Source organism: Sparus aurata, chromosome 4 (assembly GCF_900880675.1).
Source record: "Sparus aurata chromosome 4, fSpaAur1.1, whole genome shotgun sequence".
Taxonomy (NCBI): Eukaryota; Metazoa; Chordata; class Actinopteri; order Spariformes; family Sparidae; genus Sparus; species Sparus aurata.
Genome location: NC_044190.1, coordinates 26663604 through 26687203, shown reverse-complemented (window position 1 = coordinate 26687203; position 23600 = coordinate 26663604). Strand labels below are relative to the sequence as shown.

Genomic DNA, 23600 nt, shown 5'->3' with positions numbered 1-23600 from the left:
CCAAAAATAAATGAATAAAATAATTAAAGTTCAACATAAAGAGTTGTGTCTCATTGAACCAGTATATATTGCCTGGCAGACCACTAACGACTGGATTGCTGTCATTGAACTTTTGTCCCTAAAAAACTCTATACCACGAGGCCTCCAAAACAACATGTCTCCGCTCAGTTCTGCTGGTGTCTCTCAATTTGCTGCACTTCTACCATGAATAAGAACACTAATGTTAACACCAGGGTCTGCTCAAAATAGTTTATACACTCAGTAGGACGTAGACAAACTAACAACCACTCAAGAGAAACCTTACACAGGCCACCAGAAAACATGTCTCCGGTCATTCTGCTGGTGTTTGTAGCTCAGTTTGATACATGACTAAGACCGCAAGAACTGCTTCTAAACCAAAAACTTCACCACCGCCCAGTTGCACGTCAGAAACTGAATACGATCATTGTTAGTGGCCTGCTAGGCGAATAGGCCGAGGCTAATGTTTATGTTGAATCTACATAAATGAAGCTGTCCATTTAAAATGTACAAGTCCCTGATCAAAACCTCTAGGGTTCAAAGGAAGTAGAAGTATTTAGTAGGGGCGGGAAAAATAATCGATTCTTAGATGAATCGCGATTCGGACGTGGAAGATTCTGAATCGATTCACAAATGTCTGAATCGATTCACAAATGTCAAAAATCGATTTTCTACACTTTAATTGACAACATAATGTTGACGGAACGCAAAAGGCGTAACTCGGAAGTGTGGAAGTGCAGTGCCCGGACAGTCGACGGCATGCACAAAACAAAAAACATGGGATGTGTCGTGAATGTCTGTACTCACAAACAACTCATGGGTGTAACAGTCTGAGGCATTTGTCCAGCGGCTCGAGAACAGCGTGGAGACCGCTGTTGGCTGTTAGCTGTGGCGTTGAGTGCGCAGCGTCCAGGTTAACTTGTGACACCTGTAACTATCGGGTATTTCTGTCATTCAACACTGCGTTCAAATGGTTACTTAAAGCCACCATTCCCAGCCGCATACATCGTTATTAAGCTGAATCCAAGTCGATGTGAAACTGTACACTGTCATACAGCCCGCACAGTATGTTAAAATCCAGCCCGAACTCAGCGTGAGGTCAGTCAGCTGTGGCAAAGTTTGAGATGTCCAGATCAACCTGTGATACAAACACCTGAGAGCCGTGTCATTAGAACCAATGACAGGTGAAATAACTAACATTCATCATTGTGTTCCAATGCCATGTTTGGATGTGAAACCATGAGTCCTAGCACTCATGTGGATGTCTCTTTGACAAACACGAGTCAGCCAAACACAGCTGCAGACCAAGTACATCCCCTCATGGCAACAGCACTCCTTGATGGCAGTGCTCCCCCAGCAGGACAATGCACCTGCAATGCTGCAAAAACTGCTCAGAAACGACCCGAGGAATGTGGAAAAGAGCTCAAGGTGTCAACCTGGCCTCCAGATTCCCCAGATCTCAATCCAACTGAGCGTCCACTGGATGCATTCTGAGCCAAGAACGATCCACAGGGGCCCCAACATGGATGGGAGTTTGTTCTGGCACATCCCACAGATGCTCGACTGGATTGGGATCTGGAGAATGGGTTCTTTGCCTTGAGGGGCTGTAGTTGGTCTGAACAGTGTTTGGGTGGGTAGTGTTTGTCAAAGAGACTCCACAGAAATGACAGAACTCAGAGTTTCCCAGCAGAACATTTGATTGTAACAAAATGATCAATGCTCACTTCACTTGTCAGTTGTTTTAATATTGTGGCTGAACAGTGTAGATATACATGTTTAATAAAATATAACTATATAATTTATATTATATATAATGAGATCAAATAAATGCAAGCGCTCTAAACATACTGTTTATGTTTCCTCTCAGTAAACAAAACCCATTTAACATGTTGAACTGAAACAAGGCCAGTTGCCTACAATATAGAAATTAGTAAAACCCATTTAAAATACAACTTTTACTTCCTTCTTTTATTTCTCATTGAAGTTACTTGTACATCGCTTGTTTGCAAGCTTGTTTGCATTTTTAATTAGTTTTTTAAAAGACAAACAGAAAAAGAGGGAGAGATACTAGCATCCCAACAGAGACACTGTAGTGGCTTCTGCCAACCCAAACTGTCAGTATTCAACGACCTGTGAATGAGACTCGACTATCCTCTAGAATCATTTACTGATCCTACTGTATTAATGAACAGCGACTGACTCACACTTTCTGCCTTTAATTTTTGCACCTCCATTGCACTGACCTTGTTGGACCAGGCGTCTCTCCTCTCCGGGTCTGATCACCATTCAGGTCAGAGCTGTTCCACTTGAAGCTGAAGACAAGTCCCACTGTTCACCTAGAGAGAGGAGGAAGTACTTTAGTATAACATGATGACTACTTGCACGTGTGTGTCTGTGTATATATTCTGATTGTAACAGGAAAAAGGAAGATGTAATCAGAGTACAGACACATCCGCCAAAAAGGGGATTTCTTACAGGATAATAATTTTGTAATAAAGAATGATATAGCAGTCTGTAACCATGTGCATGACATCACTTCAGGAGTCTCACATCACTTTGCACTATAAAATCTACTATAATCGTATTTAACAAATGTGTTTTTAAAAGGTAAACCAAAAGTAAACTAAATGTTTTTTAGTCCTGAGAACATTTAGTGCTTTATACACGAGTAATATGATTTTAAAGTCTATCTTTTGACACAAAGGGAGTCAGTGCAGTGATTTAAAAACGCGATGATTAAATGACTCAGACTCTATATGCTCCTTATAGTGTCAGTACCCGGTTCATGTGTACTTACCCGTTAATAAAGGCAGTTGAGCCGCTGCTAACGCGTTTCCCAAACTGTGCAGTGTATCTCCAACAACTTCAAAGTCAGCTAGCTAACATGACATAACAAAACGACTCACTTAAACTGAACAGTAAACGTTAGCTAACCAGATTTCATGGCGTTCAAAATAATAAATACATTTTTAAAAACTTCATGCCGATTTTACTTAAACTAATGACTTGTTTTGAGAAAGCGACCTAAATTTAATTAAATGTGCATTATTCATGTTATAAACACCGCAGAGATAGAACGACCATGATCACAATGGAGGTTTGGTGAACAAGCAAAACATTGCGGCCATGGCGCATTTAATTGGATGTAGAGGATTACGTTCCAATCGAATTCTCAACACTTAACAGTTAAATGAGACGCCTTCACCTTCGTGTTCAGAGTTGTTTTAGAAACATTTGAGGCAAAAACAAATCTCACCGACATGAGAGGGAGGCTGGCTCCCTTTTAACCCGCACATACTAGAACAGCGGTCCTCAATAGACGGCCCCCGGGCCGCATCCGGCCCGCCGGCCTCCTGTTTGTGGCCCCCCGAACTATTATTCATTCACTATGTGTTTTGGTTGGGTCAGCACGTGTATACCGGGACTTGTCTCCATGCCAACGATACACAGACAGAGCGCAACTTTTAACTTTCACTTTCGTTTTCGGAGCACTTCGCGTATTCACATTTTGCTGGTGGTAAGAGATTGAATATGGCGTGTTTCCAAATAAACTGTTATGACAAAGTGGACAGTGATAATCGGCAACTCGTAGAAATAGGATCTTCAAAGTTGCATTTATTATGCCTCCAACCGGGATAATCTCCACGTATCTGACAGTGCGGCGGTTTTAAATCCTTCGTCTTACGTTACCACCTTGCGCAGTTTGACAAGTTTTAACTAGCGACTTCATGTATATTAAAATTGGAAGAAGTGTAACGGACGGGGAGTTTCTCCCGGCAAACACCCTTTCACTCACGGTGCCAAAATTTGTATCATCCTTGTTAAAACACCATTTAATCACAGAACAAATGACGTGAAATAACCCACAACCATCTTACATATCATCTTATTCACAAACACATTCACGAACCATAATTACACCAACAACAACAGAATACCCAAGATCCATTGCGCCACAGTCCACAAGTGGCGTTACAATATGCCAGGAGAAGCTGTGATGAAGATTTCCAATTTGAAACGGCATTATGAGACGAAGCATAGGAATTTTGAAGAGACATTTCCTCAAAATTCAGAGATAAGCAAAACACAAATAAATGCACTGAAATCGTCATATCAAGCTGCAAGCAGGATTCTTGTCACATCTATGTCACAATAAAATAAAATAATGCATAACTGAAGTGATGGACACAATGTTTGAAGGCAAACCAAAAGAGGAAATATTCAACTACGTATTTTAATTTATGTTAAAATGGAAATTACATTTTATTTTAGTTCGGATTTTGTTGTTTAGAATGAAAAGGACATTTTGTTTTGAATATGACAGTATTATTGCATGTGGCCTGACCGACCTCAATACATGGACCTCTGAGTCATTCAAAAAAATCTTTGTGGCCCTTTAAGATTTGTATTTGAGTACCCCTGTACTAGAACTTACTGGGCTTAGCCAACGCATGAAGGTAGTTACTATGTGGAGCTTGTTGATATATGAAGGAACATCACCTGGGCTTATTACCAGAGATTTTTTCCTTGGTATGCTAATAGAACCAGAGAGTCATAGGATGTCAAACGCTGTTTAGCTCTGTTGATAGAGGAGGCGTCCGGCGAATAGAGTCTTTGTCTTGGCCCTGGGTTAGAGTCCCAGTCCAGGGTCATTTACTTAATCTTGTTTCCTGTAATCTCTCTGTCTTTCTTGTCAAAAGAGGTTAAAATAAAATTTGAAAACAAATATTGATAGAACCAACTCAGATAAACAATTGCCAGTAGGATAAAACAAGGTCACTTTTTTATTGATATTTCATTTCTCTAGTCTTTATTTGTTAGTATTCCAATACTAACGGAATTTAATCAAGTTACATTACTTTAATATTGTAATTGGGTGAATTCAGGTAATTTCGACACCTCAGCTCAAGTGTTATTGATTTCTGTTCTGTACTTTTACCATAAAATTAATGAAATTAAATGTGAATGATGACTTCATGGGGGGATGTCACAGAAAGGGACAGGGCACTTGTACATATTAAGTATATAGGAATCTATTTCATACTTTTTTATTATATTGTTTATTTTGTACTGTTATTATCGTTTATTGTTAAATTGAACTGTCCTTAGGCTGCTACGACACACAAATATCCCTTTTTGCAGGAGCAATAAGGAGTTCTGATTCTGATTCTGAGTCAGTCATGATCCATGGGAAATGCATGAGAAGGTCAGTGACGTAATATTCTGATCAGCCATGAGAAAACGTTTCTAATATTTTATCACATTATGTGTGGTCCCAAATTGCACTAACAAAGGAAAGCGCATCGACCGTAATGTCCAGTAGGTGGCGCCTGCCTGACACAGTCCCCCCCAGGTTTGACAACTCCCATCTCCCATTGTCTGAGAGCGCACCTGAATGCATCTCATCATGTATTTGGATGGATGACGTAGACGTAGACGGGAAGAAAACAGAGACATTTTTGATGGGAACCTCTCTAGACTACAGAACGAAGGAAAGTTATGGTTTTACAACCCCCACCCCAAAAAACGAGACACAGCTGATGAAAAAACAGAACAATTCTGGGAAAAACAGGACGGATGGCAACTCTAGTCTTCTCTGAAAGCGGCATTTTCTTGCGAAGAGGCGCCGCCTGACAGGCTAAACCCGGGGAAAAAATCACACCACTTGACGTGGCTGCTGAATCCTGTCAGTGTCGGAAGATGGCTGACAGTGGACCCTTGGTAGCGAAAAGGTGCGACTCTGGCTCAGTGTCTTCTGTGAGCATGGAGACCATATCGGCCCTGACAGAGCTGGAGGATCTGGAGAAAGTGTATCAGCAGCTCTGCACGCAGGAGGTCAGTAGAAACGGCTGTTAACGGCAGTTTGTTTGACGTCGACACGTCCTCCATTTAACTTCCGGGATGCTTATGGCCCAAAACACTACTGAGGGAAAGGACTCCACTTTGATAGAATAAGACAAAATTAATGCAACAGAGTAATGAAGCTGTTACGTTAATGACTTTCAGAACATGCTAGAGCTATTGTTTACCATTTACTAGTCTCCAGTGTACGTGGAAAACAGGGATAACGTTAGCATCTGAGTTGCCAGGGCTCAAATCTGTCCACAACACCTAGCTAACACAAATTAATATGTGATAAGTGATGAAAGTGATAGAAATGATTCTGCTTGTCAAGACTTCGACTCTAAAGTCTCTCTGAGGGTGTTGGCAAGCACGGTAAAGCTACCATAATTGGCAAACCATCTTGAAGATGTAACTTATAGCGTCACCCTGCTGCTGTAATGATGTATCTCATGTTGAGGTATACATCGTATTTATGTAATTAATTATTTTGTCATATTTATTAAAGTTGCACTATGTAGTTTTGGGGAAAACATTTGCTGTTTTTTTTATGCTAAAACACACTAAATAAACCAACTTTTTGTTTTCATGACTGAAATTGTGTCCGTGTGTCTGTCTGTTTATTCAAACTCTTTTACTTTGTTTATATATGGCGGACCCTGCCACCTTTCTAGCTTCAAACAGTGTTCTAGGGACCTAATTTTCCTCTGAGAACAGCTTGTTTATTCACTTGTGGGGGGAAAAAATCCTAGTTTGTATTATAATCTCATTAACACTGTACACATCAACATTCTGAGTTTGAATTTCTTCAACGCCCTTTCAGAATCTAGAAATGTCACTCAGATATAACTGCTCCCTCTTCATAATCTCTTTCAGCTCCCAGTTCATCAATTATGAATAACTGTTCTGAGACTTAAAATTAAAAGATAGATCCGACTGACAGTGTGAAGAGATCACCACACTTTCAGTATCACAAACACAATAACTCAATCAAATGAAGAAAGATGTACCAGTAGGTTCAAAGAAAAATGGTAATTCATGGTCCTTTCGTGCAAACTAAATGGTAATGGCATGTTCACAGGGTGGTTTTTTATCAATGCTGTGTGTCATCAACCACAACAAGAAATGTAATAGTCAATTATTGTCCAGAAAAGTCCTGAAAGTGTTTTAGATGGAGCAGGAAACATATGCACTAAGGCTCCAAAAGCCCATGTTTAAAATGATATGGAGACCTGTAATATACTGCCATAATAATGCAGTAATGTTACTCAACTCACCCTACATGCTTTAAACTACTTAAGCACCACATTTTCTAATACTTGACATGCCTCCCTTTCCTTGTCAGATATACATATGCCTAGATATTTACCAAATTTATTTGGTTTCTATGAATTAATTAGGTATGTTTTGATAGAAAAAGTAAAGATGTATTGAACTGCATGAATCTGTACTAAGTTTAAGATGCATAAATCTAAATAAAATTGATATTCATTTTGCTCATCACATGTATTGTTTTTTTCGTCTAATGCAGAAAGAAGTGGAGGCTGAGCTGGACAGACTGGTTGGACAGGAGGGTGCTATTCACACAAAGATGCTGGCACTGCAGAGGATGGGGTACAGTTTAGATATTAGTTTAGTATCAAAAGCTCAACATTTATTTGAGTTCCAATCATCACAGTCTGTGTTCTGTGAACTGTCTCCGTCTCTTACAGGCCCAACCTACAGTTGATCGGGGGAGACGCCAGTCAGCTGTCAGGCATGATCACGTTCACCTGTAGCCTGGCTGAAAACGTCAGCCGCAAAGTCAGACAGTTGGACCTTGCAAAGGTAAAAACACACATTTAATATATCTATCATAGATACAGCATCATTTATGTGCAGTTTTAATAACCTTTATATTCATTGAAGAGAGTTTAAAGGGGGGACTTGTTGATTAAACAATAGATTTAAAAGCGTTTTGACACAATTACAAAAACACCACGTTTAACATTAATAACTATTATAACTATTTCAAGAGTGTTGCAATGGATCACACTGATTTCCTATTTTGTTTAATCTTTTTCTAGACACGGTTGTATAACGTCATCCAGCGCGCTGATGATATCCTCGATCTGAAGTTCTGCACGGACGGTGTCCAGACAGCTCTACGTAACGAAGATTATGAACAGGCTGCTGCCCACATCCATCGATACCTCTCTCTGGACCAGTCGGTTATTGAGCTGAGTAGGCAGGGAGAAGAAAGTAAGAGGCTTCCAGTTCTCCAGTCTTGCGCTGCAGTGAATACTGTAGTCTCATTTGATTTAATTTTTTTTTTTTTTACGTTTTGTAGATCAGTTGTGTCGGATTATTATATGATAGTAGTCATTCATACAGTATGAGGAAGCATCGTGGAAAAACTCCAAATATTTTACCACTATGATCCGCTAGCGATTTAATACTTTTGTCACTGCAGTGAAAGTAGCAGTAAATCAGCTGCAAAATAGGAACTATGCACTGTATGTCTGAGTTTGTTGATGCATCATGTCTGCTCAGGTAGTGCTGTGGACGCCAGTCTGGTAATGCTTCAGGAGGCCGAGCAGAAACTGAAGGTCATTGTTGCTGAGAAGCTGGATGAAGCTGTAGCAGCAGTCGACCTCGCACAAGTGGAAAGGTTTTTCAAGATCTTTCCTCTGTTGGGCCTCCACCAGCAGGGCCTTGCACGCTTTGGACAATATCTCTGTAGCCAGGTCGGTGTTGTTGTTGGTCCTGTTTTTGTACAGGACATGTAGAATAATGTTATTGTTGAGCGGCATGCTCCTCCTCTGCAGCAATGTTGGTTCTGACCCGTGACATCACCACATGGCATCACAGCATGTCCCACAATGCTCTAAACTAAATGGAGCGCCTCTGATCTGTTACATTCAGCATTGAAATAAAACCTTACATAAAAAGTGAAACATTTCTTTAACAATAATGTATGGTGGTACATTTTAGACTCATTTTTTAAACTACAGTGACACTCAGTAAAGTGTATACCTCTGCCAAGGCCCAACAGTCCCCGTTTGTTATCACTCGTAGATACCAGCCTTCTATATACAGGTGGGTTTTTTGTGGTTATTTTCAGGTGCAGTGCATTTCTTTGAGAAATTAATGATAATGTCTGAAAACACTCTGTCTCACAATGTTTAGGGAAGTGAGAAAATCTGTCCGTTCGGGGTCTATTCTGGGTGGAGTCTCATCCTCCATCTAAGTTTCATGGAAATCTCCGTTGTATAATCCTGCCTTCAAACCAACAAACTCAATCTCAATTTTCATCTTTGTTTTTGATCAGAAATAATCAAAGATATCTTGGTCTCATTTTTAATGTCCCATCTCACATATTCTCACACAGCTTGCCTCCAAAGCTGAGGAGAACTTGGTCCTTGCTACAGGAGGAGACCTGGGTGAGAAGAGAGCTCCGCTGGTGTTTGCAGACACTCTGACGCTGCTGCTGGAAGGTGAGATAAAAGGCCTGATATTCGGCCTGCAAGCATTTTCCTTTATTTGCTTGGAGCCGACTTAACTGACATGTTCTTGTGTGTTTACAGGTATTGCTCTTGTCATCGAGACTCATCTGGTGATTGTAGAGACATATTATGGTCCGGGCCATCTGTACACGCTCATCACTCACCTGCAGCAGGAGTGTGACCAACAGGCCCAGAAAGTAGTCGACAAATTCATCCAGCAGAGAGGATACCACAACAAGGTGTGTATGACATCAGAGCTGCATGATTATTTTCACTGCGTACCTGTACACACTGTGAACTTTTATACTCCTTCAGTTTCAGATTGTCCAGAGCAGCATGATGAAGAGCGTGCCAGGGGAGCGGATCGAGCCCAGGTAATTGTGTTTGTCTCAGCAGCATCCTGCTTCTCCTCCATGTTTGTCTCTGTGGTGTTTTGTTTATAACACCTGTCTCACAAACAGGGAGTTGGATCCTGTACTGACAGAAGTAACCCTGATGAACGCACGGTCTGAGCTCTACCTGCGCTTTTTACGTCGTCGCATGCTGGCCGACTTTGAGGTCGGGGATGCTCAGAGCGTCACACAAGGTAGTTTGATGTTAACGTGTGATGATGTATACAGAACACTGATGCCTTTTTGAGAATGTAGAGCTGAAATCGGTCATCTGAATTTGCAATTGTGTTTGTTTTTCGTAATTCTTTGAACAGAGCATCAACAGAACGTGGAGAAGCTCCTGAAACACTGCATGCTGAGCAGGACGATGCAGGAGCTCATTGGTTACTATATTCCAATGGAAGAGTACTATATGAGAGAGTCTGTCAACAAGGTAAGTTACTCTGTTTTCTAAAGTATTTTTATTTTACAGTTTTGAGAACTCTACCAATTTTGAATATCAGAGTTAGAACCTAGATCTGCATACTTTGGAAAAGTTGTAGATAAGTCTTTGTTGCCTCCAGAGGGAGATACATTGCCTCGAGTGATGTCACGTGAGTCAGCGTCAGTTGGGGCTGAAGACTATAAGTTGGAAAATGAAAACCTCTGTAGACCACTCCTCATCTCATTTTGAGCCTATGAAGTTGAGGTTACATTAGCCGCTGTTAGCATAATGAACTGGAATCTTTGACCAAACTGTCAGCAGTTAGAATTGCATTGTGGGTAATGTAGGCACCAGATTTTTCAGAAGAACAATGTGTGAAATTAATTTAAAAAAATTATATTTCTGGTTTGACTATATTTGAGGAGCACAATGATAAATTGGTGGAGGATGTTTTCAACTCACTTCCTAGCTTCTACAGAGCTTTTGACCAAATATCGCATTCTTCATCAATGAACAGACTTTGCTTAGTTGTCATAGAGATTTTGTCATAGAGAAGTTTTGATGACTTATATTTCATGCAAATATATACTTATGTCAAATTAGTTTACATCTTTTCCAAGTACATGTAAGATGAAACAAGTGTGACAGATTTAAATATATGATAACTTGCAAATAAGATACTAAACAGTTATTGTCATTGAACATGTGTTTATAACACTGAATCATATTCAATTCCCTCTAAATGAGCTAAATTTTCTCCCCAGGCTGTCACTATGGATACATATGAAAAGGGTCAGCTGACCTCCAGCATGGTGGACGACTGTTTCTACATTGTTAAGAAGTGCATCAGTAGAGCTTTATCCAGCTCCAGCATCGACTGCCTCTGTGCCATGATCAACCACGCCAACTCTGTGCTGGAGTCTGACTTCAGGTACTCACTCTTTCTCTTTTCAGTTCACATTTTCAGTACTTCTTTTTGTTTAAACTGTTAATGTTAACTGTTAATGTCTTGTGTCCGTGTGCCCTTTCCTCTCCTCACCTGTCAGGGAGGTGCTGTATAATAAACTGAGGCAGGGCTTCCCAGCTACGACTCTGCAGGACATCCAACGTGGCGTCAGCAGCGCGGTCAGTCTGATGCAGAGCAGCTTACAGCAGGGCAAGTTCAACACACTGGGCATCGAGAGTGCTGAGAATGCCAAGGCAGCTTTTCTGGTAATAGACACACACACACACACACATATCCCTTCCTCACTCTCAGACAGTATCAGATTGCTGGCTAGACTATGCCAAAAATAAACATTTAGGTTTTTGGCATGAGGCTTGTTTAAAAATGATCAGCAGTGTTTTAAGTGAGGAATCAAATGCATGAATAACCCCCCTCTAATTTAAGTCTTGCTTTAATTTTTAAAATGGCTCTTAGCGGAAGGAAGCACTACTTCAAAAACCTTTTAACCCGTTTGTCGAAAGGTACATTTGAATCAAAGAAATACTTAAAGGTTTTATATCTTAGACCTGTCACCAGGATAAAATGTTGGCGGAAGGAATGGGCCAATAAATCATGATCCTGATTAAAAGGAAAACACTCACAATAACTTGACTGTGGTGAATTTTCATTATTGGGATAAGCGTGAATTAAGTTAATCATGAATATACTCACCTGAGATGGCGTTTCAGCATTTATAAGCATGTCGACACTAGATGTTTTGAAGTAGACCAGGGGACAGTTTTCAGCTGTGTTTGTGTTGACCAAAAAAAACATTTTTGATAGGAAATCGGTACATCTCTATCTGTGTTTGTAGCAACCAAGATCTGTATTTTAAGTCAAACGTTGATCTTTTCCTGACCTCAACCACACTTTTTGGGGGGGCTTAAATCTAACCACAGCATAAGGACTGTGAAAGAAACATAGAATTGCAACATAAAGAAATGTCTGAACATATCCGTGGTTTACAAAAATTAGATTTGCCAATATTCATTCTGGTGGTGTCATTCTGCCAGTTTGACCTCGGCAGAATGACGGAATAAGACTGATTCATACTGAATCACATCAGCTATAAAAATCCTTCATTCAATCTTTTTATTCTATCTCAGGTGACTCTGAATAACGTGGAGGTGTGCAGTGAGAATATCACGACTCTGAAGAGGAACCTTGAGGTAAGATTCACAGCTTTGCGTCTCTTTTCATTGTTTATAGTTTACCTCGTTTCTCTTTTGCTTTTAATTCTTGTATTCCCTTCTGCAGAACGACTGCTCCAAGTTGTTCAGTCAAGGCGCCGGCTCTGGCGAGCAAGCCAAGATTGAAAGCTGTTTGTCTGACCTCGTCAACACGTCCACAAAGTTCAAGGATCTCTTACAGGTTGGAGACATGTGCACATGTTGAACATTGCTCTTCATACAGTCGGCATTCAGCAACAGGGAATAATTCTGTCTGTGTGGTTTCAAGGGATTATATGAGAGCGTAGTGTCAACAGCAGAGGGGAACCATGTCTTATTTATTTATTCAATAGGAAAGTTGCTGGTTATGTTCTTTCCTAAACTAATGCACATTTTATTGAGACATTTACTGACTCAACCATTATAAAGAGAGTAAAGATGAGTGAGGTCATAGGAGACATGTATCCAGGGTCTTGTAAGTGTCTGGAAATAGGACCTTTTTGTGGTAAAAGTTTCAACCTCAGATGTGATTTTATTTCACAGGAGGGACTGACTGAGCTGAACACAACAGCCATAAAGCCTCAAGTCAAACCCTGGATCAGCAGCTTCCTGTCCATCTCACACAACATAGAGGAGGTAACGGTGTCAGAACAGTGACCAGAAATAAATTGAAGGTCGTGAAACACGTTGCCGTAACTGCCTTTGTCCCTCACAGGAGGAGTTTAATGATTACGAAGCTAATGATCCCTGGGTGCAGCAGCTCATCATTAACTTGGAGCAGCTCATGGCAGAGTTCAAGGTATCTTGTCTGAGCAACATTTCAGCCATCACTCCAAATATAGATTTATTTTTTTTTAACTTCTCCCTGCCTTCTCACCAGACGGCCCTCTCTCCTATCATCTATGACACACTGACCAGCCTGATGACCAGCCTGATATCGATTGAAATGGAGAAGACTGTCCTCAAATGCTCATTCAGCAGGGTGAGGAGCCGGGCTCCGCCACAAGGTGGCACCGGGTGCCATGCGCATCACGTCACATCACATCTCTGACACACATGTGGCGAAAAGCCTCAAGCTATGATTTATTAATGAGTCCAGAAAGGCCTGCAGGAGAGGTTGCTTCCTCTTTGCACGATAGCATCCTCCTATTTTGAGCTCCTTACAGGAAGCCTCCAAATGAATTCTTATACAACGTCTCATCCACTCCCTGTTTCTGATCTTTTTGTTGCAGCTCGGAGGGCTGCAGTTTGATAAAGAGCTCCGGTCTCTGGTGGCGTACCTCACCACCGTGACCACCTGGACCATCAGGGATAAGTTTGCTCGCCTCACACAAATGGCCACCATCCTTAACCTGGAGCGGGTAATTTAGATCAACCTACACACCTATACAGAATATAGTAATTAGTATAATTAGTATGAAAGCTCATTTTATGTTTTTATCTTAACATTTATAGCATGATAATGAAGGTTCTCAGTCATCCAGGTCATGGTAATTCTAAGTACTATATCGTAAGCAACTGGATTTGTTTCAGTTCCTTGAAGATGTTTCACCTCTCGTCCAAGAGGCTCAGATGAAACTGAAACAAATCCAGTTGCCGTCGATATAGCACTTGGAATATTTGTTAAGTGCGTTTATCAAAAACCGTCTGATGCCATTTTTATGACACTTTTTACTTCTATTCGACTACATTTCAATTAGACAGACATTTGTTTTTACATCACATTTATCGCACAGCTACTTAAACGATTTAAGATTTTGCAAACAAAAGATTTGATGATTTTATAAATTATAAAGTGCATTGTTATAACATAACTACTGGCAAGATTTAAAATGGTAAAATAAGTTTACCTCTACATACTACATATTAAAATTGGGCATCCAGGTAGTTTTCGGATCTATAGATGCTGACCAGGAAATTACAGATTTGGGAAATTAAGTCAAACCTTTGTTGCAAAACTGCTTCAAATGTAAACAACTACATTAAAATGATGATGAAACATTTACAAATCAGTGATAATTATTCATATTAATGATAATCCAGTAATATAATAATTAGTAATGTAAGCCATTATAGTTTCTTTAACCATTAATATATTTAAGTATTTTTTTATAAATACGTTCTCTTTGTACTTCTTGCTTTACACAGCCTCATAACATAAATTTTTCTCCAACAGGTAACCGAGATCTTGGATTACTGGGGCCCAAATTCGGGGCCCCTGACATGGCGGCTGACCCCAGCGGAGGTACGTCAGGTTCTGGCACTGCGTATCGACTTCAGAAGTGAAGACATCAAGAGGCTGCGGCTGTAACTCAGAAACCAGCGCGCTGTTTATCAGCGACTGCCGAGCATACTCACCTTATGATGCTTTTCACTAAAGAGCTCTATCCAGGTTTAATCCACGTTTCTGTAAATGGACGTGGGCAGGATGCAGGCAAATGGCCGGGGATTTCCTTTTGACTGGAACAAAAGTGCACATTGCTCATAGTGGGTTTCCAGACTCAACACCTGGCTGATGTCAGACTGCATCAGAGTTCAAGCTCAGCTTTTAGGGACTTGGTTTACGATTACAGGGCTGACACAGTGAACTGTTTGATATGAATGATCTGAGAATATTCTGTATGATGTATAATTAAAAAGTGTAAATGTGTCACACTGGGAGTTCCAACCTTTTAACCTGTAACTATGTGTGAGAAACGAGGACACACTGGGACTGAGGAGCGGCGCTCTGCGGCTGTCAGTGAAACAGAGCAGTAATGAACATCCTACCCATTAAACTGACAGAAGCAGGTCAGACAGCTGATCCAGCCTAGTCATTCAATATATGAATAGCTCCTTGTCTGTGATGATGGAACACTTTTAACCTAATAAATTGAGAGCCGCTGCGAAAACGCCTCTGATCCCTGCCATCCGCCACATTTCATGAAGTGCTGCCCTGTTGCCACAGAGGACCTGCTCCCAATCTTTTATGCATGTTGCTGACACTAAATACAAAGCTGTGTTCACCAGGCAATGAAGCATTAAAAGTGGTCCGTTCTCATAATGTTCAGCCTAATTTCCTGGCCTAACCTTCAGTCTCTCCATTGATTAAAGCGGGTCAGCGTGTATTTAAACTTTTGCACTGTGGTGTCACAGCTCGTCATCAACCCTCTGACCGTCTTCTTCGTTTCATGTAATCAGACTCAGACCACAAATGCAGGAGTAGTTAGGAAAAGTGTGGCTTTAATGTAAACACAACATTCGATTGGCTCAGCACAAACATTCCACATGAGAGCAACCAATAAACTACCAAATAGGATGGGGGTGCAGCACAAAAACATTCACAGTAAAAAAAAATTGGTATAATCATAATATATATACAGTACGGTGCTTTTAAGGTGAAAATGGAGATAGGATATGGGGACTGATATGTGATAGATAAAGAGTATACAGGGGATGGGAGGATGAATTTCAGGGTGCACAGGTGAAAATGGAGAGCTGTACTTTTTCTCTGTGAGAAGAGAAACGTGACAGATGAGGGGGGGAAGTAAATGGTTCCCTGTTTACTGATCAGGGGAGAAGAGGGTCTTTAAACCCGCCACCTCCCCAGACAGAGGCTGCCTCAAATGATATTGTTCTCCTCGTGCAGTCTTCTATTTCTACACAGATTCACGTCAAAAGGATAAAGCACCACACAGAGAACAAGATGTCATTGGAGGGCTGCTTCCTAACCCTCTGAACCGTAGACAGGTGACGGTGTTCTCCCCCCAGTTTTTCATGTCAGGAAATAAATATGTGGCACGGGATTTTCAGGAGGTAGGAGGAGGCATGTAGGGCATGAGGCTCAAATAAATAAATCATTCGATGATAATAAAATGTTATATCTCACTTAAATAATATTAGTTGATAGTATGAACATGAGCTATGGTTTCTGATACTAATCCCCTATCTGTTGTCAAATGGTTGGCACCGATATGACATTTGTTTCTTTTCTCTTTTCCTTTTTTTTTTTGGGATATATCATTGGCTGATAGGCATTTCCTCACGCTTACAGGAGGCCAATGGCGATGGGCAGCAGCCATTCTGAACAGAAGAAGCTCCCTCTTTCATTATGTTTTAAAGTAAAAGGAGACATCAGAGAGTGGAACAGACCTGCAGGCTACTCAGTCATGTGTGGGTCTGAAGGAGAGGGGAGCTTTGTCCCGTCTGAAAGTTAAAATAGCCTCCTTTCCCAACCATGACCCTCAGCCACGAGTTCAGCACCTCCCCAACAACATCACCATCTCCACGTTCATACACACAGCAGCTCTTCAAGCGGAGCACAACAGGCTATATTCAGTACGGGATAGAAACGCCTCGAGGCTCACACAAAAAAAAAAAAAAGTCACATAAAAGATGGGACCATATTCCACGCCGTGGTTAAAAAATGACATTGCACAATCCTCGGTTGCATTTTCTGGCCGCTTTTTGAGTTTTGGCTCCAGCTGAATATACCCCTAGTGCTGCCGCTTCTGACCTGACCAAGTTGTTGACGCAGTCATCAACAAAAACATGAAACATTCAGCTCAAGAACACATTTTTTTATATATAAGACAAAACTGGGGGGTGTGTGTGTGTGTGTGTACTGAAATCCAAATAAAAAGGGAACAAATCATGGCAATAAATCAGTGTGGTGTCTGACGGCAGCTCTTTGGGTCCTTTTTGGACGTGTAGAATTACATATTATGTGTTTAAGTATCATCAAAATTATCATTATTAACACCTCATACTCTCCACGACAACCTCTGTGCTTGGACAGGCCTCAGTATAAGCCACACCCTCTAAGGTTGTTTGCGATAATGATGTCAGTGACGGCATCAAACACTACCTGGATGTTCCCTGTGTCAGTGGCACAGGTCAGGTGACAGTAGATCTCTTTATTGGGAGAGCGGTTCTTACTCTCAAACTGAACCTGAATATATGCAGTAGCATCGTCGTAAGTATTAGCACCTGGAGATGGAAACAGAGAGAGAAGAGAGCGTGAGAGACAGGCGATCACCACTCTGCCCGTGGAGCAGCTTGGCTGAGACATGAGGGTCACGGGGACTCACCTCCGTATTCTGGAAAACAGATCGTCAGCGGGGACTTCTTGATCTTCTCAGCGAACAGATCCTTCTTGTTGAGGAAGAGGATGATGGAGGTGTCGATGAAGAACTTGTTGTTACAGATGGAGTCAAAGAGCATGAGTGACTCATGCATGCGGTTCTGCGGGAGGATGAATATGTATTTAGTGCTACATTGAGGAGAGCACCTCACAGTATGTATGTCGGGATACAGCATCACCTGAATTAGTGACGTTTCACTGGTTACTTAAAGGGCCAGTGTGCAGGATTAAAGGGGCTCTATTGACAGAAATTTAATGTCGTACTCATAATTATGTTTTCATGAGTTGTTTTTTTTTTCAACTTTCAAGTGTTTACAATCTGAAACTAATAACCTTTGTGTTTTTTTAACCTTAGATGCGGCTTCTTATATCTACTGAAGGAGCAGGTCCTCTTCTCAAGAGTCTGCCATGTTTCTACAGTAGCCCAGAATGGACAAAATAAACACTGGCTCTAGAGAGGGCTTTTTGCTTTTAAGTAAATTGGTTGCAATCTGCCTAGATACCATTACATACCAGTCCTTTAATGTGTTACTGATAAATATCATTTGGAAACAATTGTGATTGTGTAGGTTCATATTTCAAAGTTTGTTTTTTATTGAATATCAACTACGAGCAGAACTAATGAACATTTAAAGGCTCACATTCTCTTCTGAGGACAGCTTGTTTATTTAGTTATGGAAATACATTCATGAAAATAAATATTTCTGAGTTTAGAGGATTACCTTATTAATATTATAAATATTACCTTTCTGCATTTGAATATCTTCAAAAACTACATAGTGCACCCAACCCCAGGTAACTGGCTGATGTACAACACACACATTTATAATTTATACCAACGAAAAAGATAGTAAAAGAGGGATCTTGTGGTTTTACTGTTAAATGACATTAAGGGTTTCACGATAGAGGGTGTTGTACAGATTGTGAAAGTGATTTCAAATCTGTTGTCATTGTCAATCTGTAGCTATTGACCTTTAAGATGCTTTTTTTATTTTGCCATTTTGCCTTGACAGATTAGAGTCAGCAGTCCAAAGTAAGGATACCAAGGCAACACAAGGTCCCAAGCCAGGCTGCTCATATGTATCTTAACCACTGTAAGCCACCAGGACACCTTTAACATCAGTCAGATCCTCACCATGAATTAATTCATCTGAGTCATACTTACGGTTGTTTCATCTTCATGGAGCACCTGGTCGTATCCGCTGAGAGCCACACAGAAGATAATGGCCGTCACATCTTCAAAGCAGTGGATCCACTTCTTCCTCTCTGACCTCTGACCTCCCACGTCAAACAGCCTGGCAAGAATGTGCAAGAAGTCAATTCAGACACAGAGCTATAATCCCTGAAGCTAATCTTAGATAAAATGCCAGCAACAAAGGGCGAGTCATCATGTGCTGTAGAACAACGGAGCAGCGACTTCATGAAAGCTACCTGAAATGGAGGTTTTTGAAGGTGAAGTGGGTTTCGACGATTCCAGTGGTCTTCACTCGGGTTCTCAGGATGTCCTGCTCTGTGGGCTGGTAGTCTGCTGCCCCGATCCGATCTAGACTGTCCAGGTAGCTGATGAAGAACAAGAAAAAAGTGGATTAGACAACCGGTGTTTTCTTTTTTTTGTTGCACATAGGGGTTCTTAAAGTCTGTCGTGCTCCACTCACTATTGAGCAGAGTCATTGAGTTGGTATTCCCGGGCGCGGCTGAAGCACTCCTGGGTCCCGGCATCGGCCCAAACGCGCTTCATCGCAGTAAGAAGCTCTGCAGAGTACGGCTCTGTGTCCTCCATACGAGTGACCACATCGCAGACCAGCTTAGCATCCGCCTGGAACAACACATTACATAAGATCAGGGGAGAAGGAACAAAATGACATCTGTGCATTTATTATTTATCACCTGTTTTCATGATATTGTCGGATTTTTCTACAGTCCATCGCCAAGCCAAATATTTCCAAGCATCCAAGTCTATGAGGGACGTCAACCAGACGTCTTAACCCAAATTTTATAGTGTTTTATGTTAACATCATTAAAACAATCTGATCATTATTTCACTCTTCCGTCAAATGATTACAATCAAATTTAAACCCCTAAATTTTAAGGATGTATGAATAAAATCTCAAATTTCAGCTGGAGGGTGGATTTCAGACTAACTTTTCTGTCCTTGTCTCCAAACTCGATGCCCAGGGAGTCCATGGCTCGGAGGATGGCAGCCAAGCTCTGGATGGTGTTGCTGTAGACCACAGGCTTGTACTGCTTCACGTCATCCCCAGAAAAACCATCTTCGTGGATAATCCTGCAGGCACATACAGGTATCAGACACAAGCATGGACTGTACCGAAGAAGGCACACGCATCCATATATTTTTGCTGAGCTAAACAATAAACCGTGTGTGCTGGGCGATTGAATCTTGGCGATCAAACATGAGACATCTCACAGTCTCTTCCTTCCGTCTCCACCTAAAATGCATCTTTAAGTGTGTCGGTGTATAATGGGATGGGAATTGATCATATTCTCAGTGTGATCTGTAATTGGTCAGTAATGTGATATCCAAGCCATTTATAATTTATGACGGGCAATGGAGTGGAATCAGTCACAGCACTAATCAATCACAGCAGGCAGGACTCTACTGTTACATTTAGTATGACACAGTTAATCTGGTCGCCATTAAATTATCCATCAGCACTCCCTCATCCGACCTCACCTACACTCAATCTATAAAGGATCAGTCATAACGTCCTGAAAACTGACTGACATTACACATCAGCAGCTTCTTTTGAGTTCAGTCATTAATGTTTGATAAGCAGAATAAATAAGAAAAGATGTTGGTTTTTTTTTACTATATTCTTCTCATCAGTGCACGTTATGAAAAGATGCTTTATTGCAGCGCTCCATCACCTCCGCTCACGCGAAAGAAAAACATTTCCATGAAATACAACATTAACCTCCAGGGACGAGCAGTAGAGATGCAGTTTCACTAAGCAAAGGCCATTGAGTTCTTTAAAGGTGCACCTAAAGATTATTCTTTATTATTGATTAAGCTGCCAAATTACCACTCTGTCTTTAAAATATCAGATAGTTAAAAAAAAAAATGCACGTTTTAAGTCCTCAAATGTCTCGATTCTATCAAAAAATACGTCCGAAACTCAAATATGTTCAATCTACTGTTATGTAAGACAAAGAATATCCTCAATATCTAATATTTTAGAAGCAGGAACCTCAAAATGTTTGGTATCTTTGCTAAAAGAAATGATTATACAATTCAAAATAGGTGCTTATTAATTGTCTGTCAATCAACTCATCGATTAATCAAAAATGATGATGATGGTTTAGCATATTTTCTCGGCGGAAACCCTAAAAGACGTGTTTTTAATCTGTATTTTGTGATCTCATTGTGTGCAAAATGCAGAAGTGAATGGGCCTCAAAGGCCAAAGATTGACATTTAAATTAATACATAGCTCTGGGTGCTACTAACAATTATATTAATCATTATTTATTATTGGGTTTATTAATTCTTTTGAAAGGTATTTATGCTCAACACAAGTTCCCAAGAGAGTCCAATGTGACGTCTTTAAATATGTCATTTCATCCAAACAGCGGTTCAAAACTCAAGGAAATTCCAATCATTACCACAAAGAGAGAGAAAATCAGTCATACTCACATTTAATAAAGCAACATTTTTTGCCACTTTGGCTCAAGAAATGACGATTAACGATTAATAGATGACCCAAATAGTTCCAGATGAATTTTTAATTTAATGGACTCATCATTTCAGCTCCATATAGGCTACAGTATGCGCGACGGATGAAAAGTTAACTGACCTATCACAGAGTCCGAAAACAGAAAAAGTGTAAAAATAGACGCCACTGACATTTCTGCAGAGTGAGAGCATGGTTAGGTCACCCATCAGTGAGGTTCCCTCTTTATTAATTCATATCCATACGCCAATGCTTATTGTGAACATGTTTTCAGCTGTGGGACAGGTTACATTTAAGATCATTTAAAGATCGCTTTAAAGATTTCACTGGCAGTGACTCTATATCAGGTGTATTATCACTTGCCTTGCAGTCATGAAACTACCACAACCAGGCCTGGATCACACAGTATTCAGATACCTGTCAACCATCATACCAACCTGCACAGCATGTGATGGTGATGATGTACAGCAAATTCATCGACCAGTGTCTGAACTTTATGACCCAAAGTGAGTAGTAAAAATCCACCCAGCTGCTGCCGGCTAAGGCTAAAGCAAACCCTGAAAAGTGTTGGTAAACACTATTCGGCCTGGTGTCTTGTGTTCAGGGCAGAGCATTGAGTTATAGACGAGCAGATACCACAGGGAGGGTAATGAGGTGGAGGGAAGAAGAGGAAGCAGGGCATGCATGGAGGGAAGGAAGGAGGGAGGGAGGCAGGGAGGGTGCAGTCAATGCACTGCAGGCCGGGATGCGCTGAGCAGGACGGAGACACACACACAAAAAAAACTGGGAGGGATGCTTCACAAGACACAATATACAATGGATGGACGGTGCCTTTTCCCGACTGGAACATCTAGAAACTTAACTAAGAGGTTTAGAGAAAACAACAGTGATTTAAAAACATCAAAGAGTGATTTAGCTTAGACAGGGGCAGGTTTAGATGCGGTTTTAGAAGCCATATTTCTGCGTAAATCCGCTTTATGGGCAAAGTACCCCCGGCGATATCGGGCACTTAAAGCCATTAAGATTAAAAGCAGAGGTATTCACTAATGGAGCTGTAGTGACCTCGATGTAATTCACACACACACACACACACGCACGCATGCACGCACACACACAGAGGAACAACACCCACATATTCCCAGTCGTGCACTCCCTGTAGTCAAGTAAAACCCTCGTTAACTACATTTCAGCACCCAGGCTGCGAACAGCACCCTGGGGCGCACCGGTGCGGCCTCCGCAGCCTCACTGTCGGTCTGCAGGAGGTGCTCGAGTCACCGGCACTCCTCCGGGGCTACGGCCTCTCGAAACATGGCGGCTCAACCTGCCTGAGCACAGATAGGGGAGGCGCAATCTCGGGCCTTTTATGCTTGCGGTGCCGAGGAGGGTTAAATCGAGCCAGAAAAAGAGGGGGAGAGACACTTACTTCATCTGTTTGACGATGGTGCTCTTGCCGGACTCTCCACCGCCTGAAAAGAACGGAGGGCAGAGTGAGAGCCGGCAGTGAAATCAGTACCACGGAGAGCACCTCCGCCCCAAGCAGTCCCACCACAAGCAAACCGAGCCGCGACGCGCCGCGCCGCGCCGAGGCGCAGCCGCCCCGCGGCCGGAGAGGCTCTTCTCTTACCGAGCAGAAGCAGTTTGACGTCCTTGGCGGCGACCATCCCGTCCTCCTTCAGGTTTTTCTCGATGGCCTTGCTCCGGTCCAGAGCTGCGCGCTCCTCGGCGCTCAGTGTACATCCCATGTTTCCAGGCGAATGAGCAATCCCGTCGTCTCTCCGGTCCGCCCTGTCCCTCAACGACTCTCAATCAGTGCGCTGTCTCTCGCTCAGGCTCTCCTCCTGCGCGGTCTGCTACAGCATTAGGCCCGGATTGAGGGCAGAACAGAGCCGGGATCCCGAAGCGGTCTTTTTCTCCGTGACTCTGTCTCTGCCTCCTCGCTCGGTCTCCTCTCTCAGAGGGGATTGGGGGGTGGGGTCGTTGTGCTCGAGCCTGCGGGGTTGGGGTTGTTGTTAGGTGGGGAGGGGGGGCCTGGAGCTCTCCCTCTCTCTCTCTCTCTCTCTCTCTCTCTCTCTCTTTACGTCTTTGCCTCTCTCTCTCTCTCTCTCTCTCTCTCTCTCTCTCTCTCTCTCACTCCCTCTCTCTCTCCTTCTCTCTCTCTCTCTCTCTCACTCCCTCTCTCTCTCCTTCTCTCTCTCTCTCTCTCTCTCTCTCTCCCTCTCTCTCCCTCTCTATGTCTCTCTCCCTCTCTCCTCTCTCCTCTCTCGCGCGAGACTCATCTAAACGCGCACAATCTCGCTGACGTCAGAGCAGCCGAGCTTTAATCACGTCCTATGAAAGATTATTCAAATGAAAGAGACGTTTAAATGGCAAATGTTGTCCTGTTGTCTCTCGGTATTAGTGCAAACTGTTGTTGTTGGTGGAAAAATTAAAACGACACAACACTGGCAGGCCTCTTCTTCTGTTCTAGGATTAACATT

At 41.8% G+C, this 23600-nt stretch overlaps 2 protein-coding genes across 2 annotated transcripts; one reads left to right on the top strand and one right to left on the bottom strand.

The window, feature by feature from the left end:
* Positions 1-5423: 5423 nt before the first annotated feature.
* cog4 (component of oligomeric golgi complex 4) lies at positions 5424-15357 on the top strand. The gene is made up of 19 exons (XM_030413999.1): positions 5424-5853; positions 7391-7473; positions 7572-7686; positions 7926-8100; positions 8392-8585; positions 9230-9335; positions 9426-9583; positions 9660-9718; positions 9806-9930; positions 10051-10169; positions 10925-11091; positions 11207-11372; positions 12252-12314; positions 12403-12516; positions 12858-12950; positions 13030-13113; positions 13195-13296; positions 13547-13675; positions 14491-15357. The coding sequence occupies exons 1-19, from the start codon at positions 5719-5721 to the stop codon at positions 14623-14625; spliced, it is 2322 nt and encodes a 773-aa protein (XP_030269859.1). The 5' UTR covers positions 5424-5718; the 3' UTR covers positions 14626-15357.
* A 158-nt stretch (positions 15358-15515) lies between these two features.
* gnao1b (guanine nucleotide binding protein (G protein), alpha activating activity polypeptide O, b) lies at positions 15516-23148 on the bottom strand. The gene is made up of 8 exons (XM_030414000.1): positions 22748-23148; positions 22547-22589; positions 19579-19720; positions 19092-19252; positions 18868-18996; positions 18602-18731; positions 17384-17537; positions 15516-17282 (listed from the first exon to the last, which is right to left on the bottom strand). The coding sequence occupies exons 1-8, from the start codon at positions 22863-22865 to the stop codon at positions 17095-17097; spliced, it is 1065 nt and encodes a 354-aa protein (XP_030269860.1). The 5' UTR covers positions 22866-23148; the 3' UTR covers positions 15516-17094.
* Positions 23149-23600: the final 452 nt, after the last annotated feature.

Excerpts from the sequence above, each read along its gene's own strand:
- gnao1b (XM_030414000.1), bottom strand. The coding sequence starts at position 22,865 with ATGGGATGTACACTGAGCGCCGAGGAGCGCGCAGCTCTGGACCGGAGC. Across the intron at positions 22,590-22,747 it reads CGTCAAACTGCTTCTGCTCG|GCGGTGGAGAGTCCGGCAAG; the intron begins GTAAGAGAAGAG and ends CGTTCTTTTCAG. Across the intron at positions 18,997-19,091 it reads CTCAATGACTCTGCTCAATA|CTACCTGGACAGTCTAGATC; the intron begins GTGAGTGGAGCA and ends GTTCTTCATCAG.
- cog4 (XM_030413999.1), top strand. The coding sequence starts at position 5,719 with ATGGCTGACAGTGGACCCTTGGTAGCGAAAAGGTGCGACTCTGGCTCA. Across the intron at positions 7,687-7,925 it reads GACAGTTGGACCTTGCAAAG|ACACGGTTGTATAACGTCAT; the intron begins GTAAAAACACAC and ends ATCTTTTTCTAG. Across the intron at positions 12,517-12,857 it reads AGTTCAAGGATCTCTTACAG|GAGGGACTGACTGAGCTGAA; the intron begins GTTGGAGACATG and ends TTTATTTCACAG.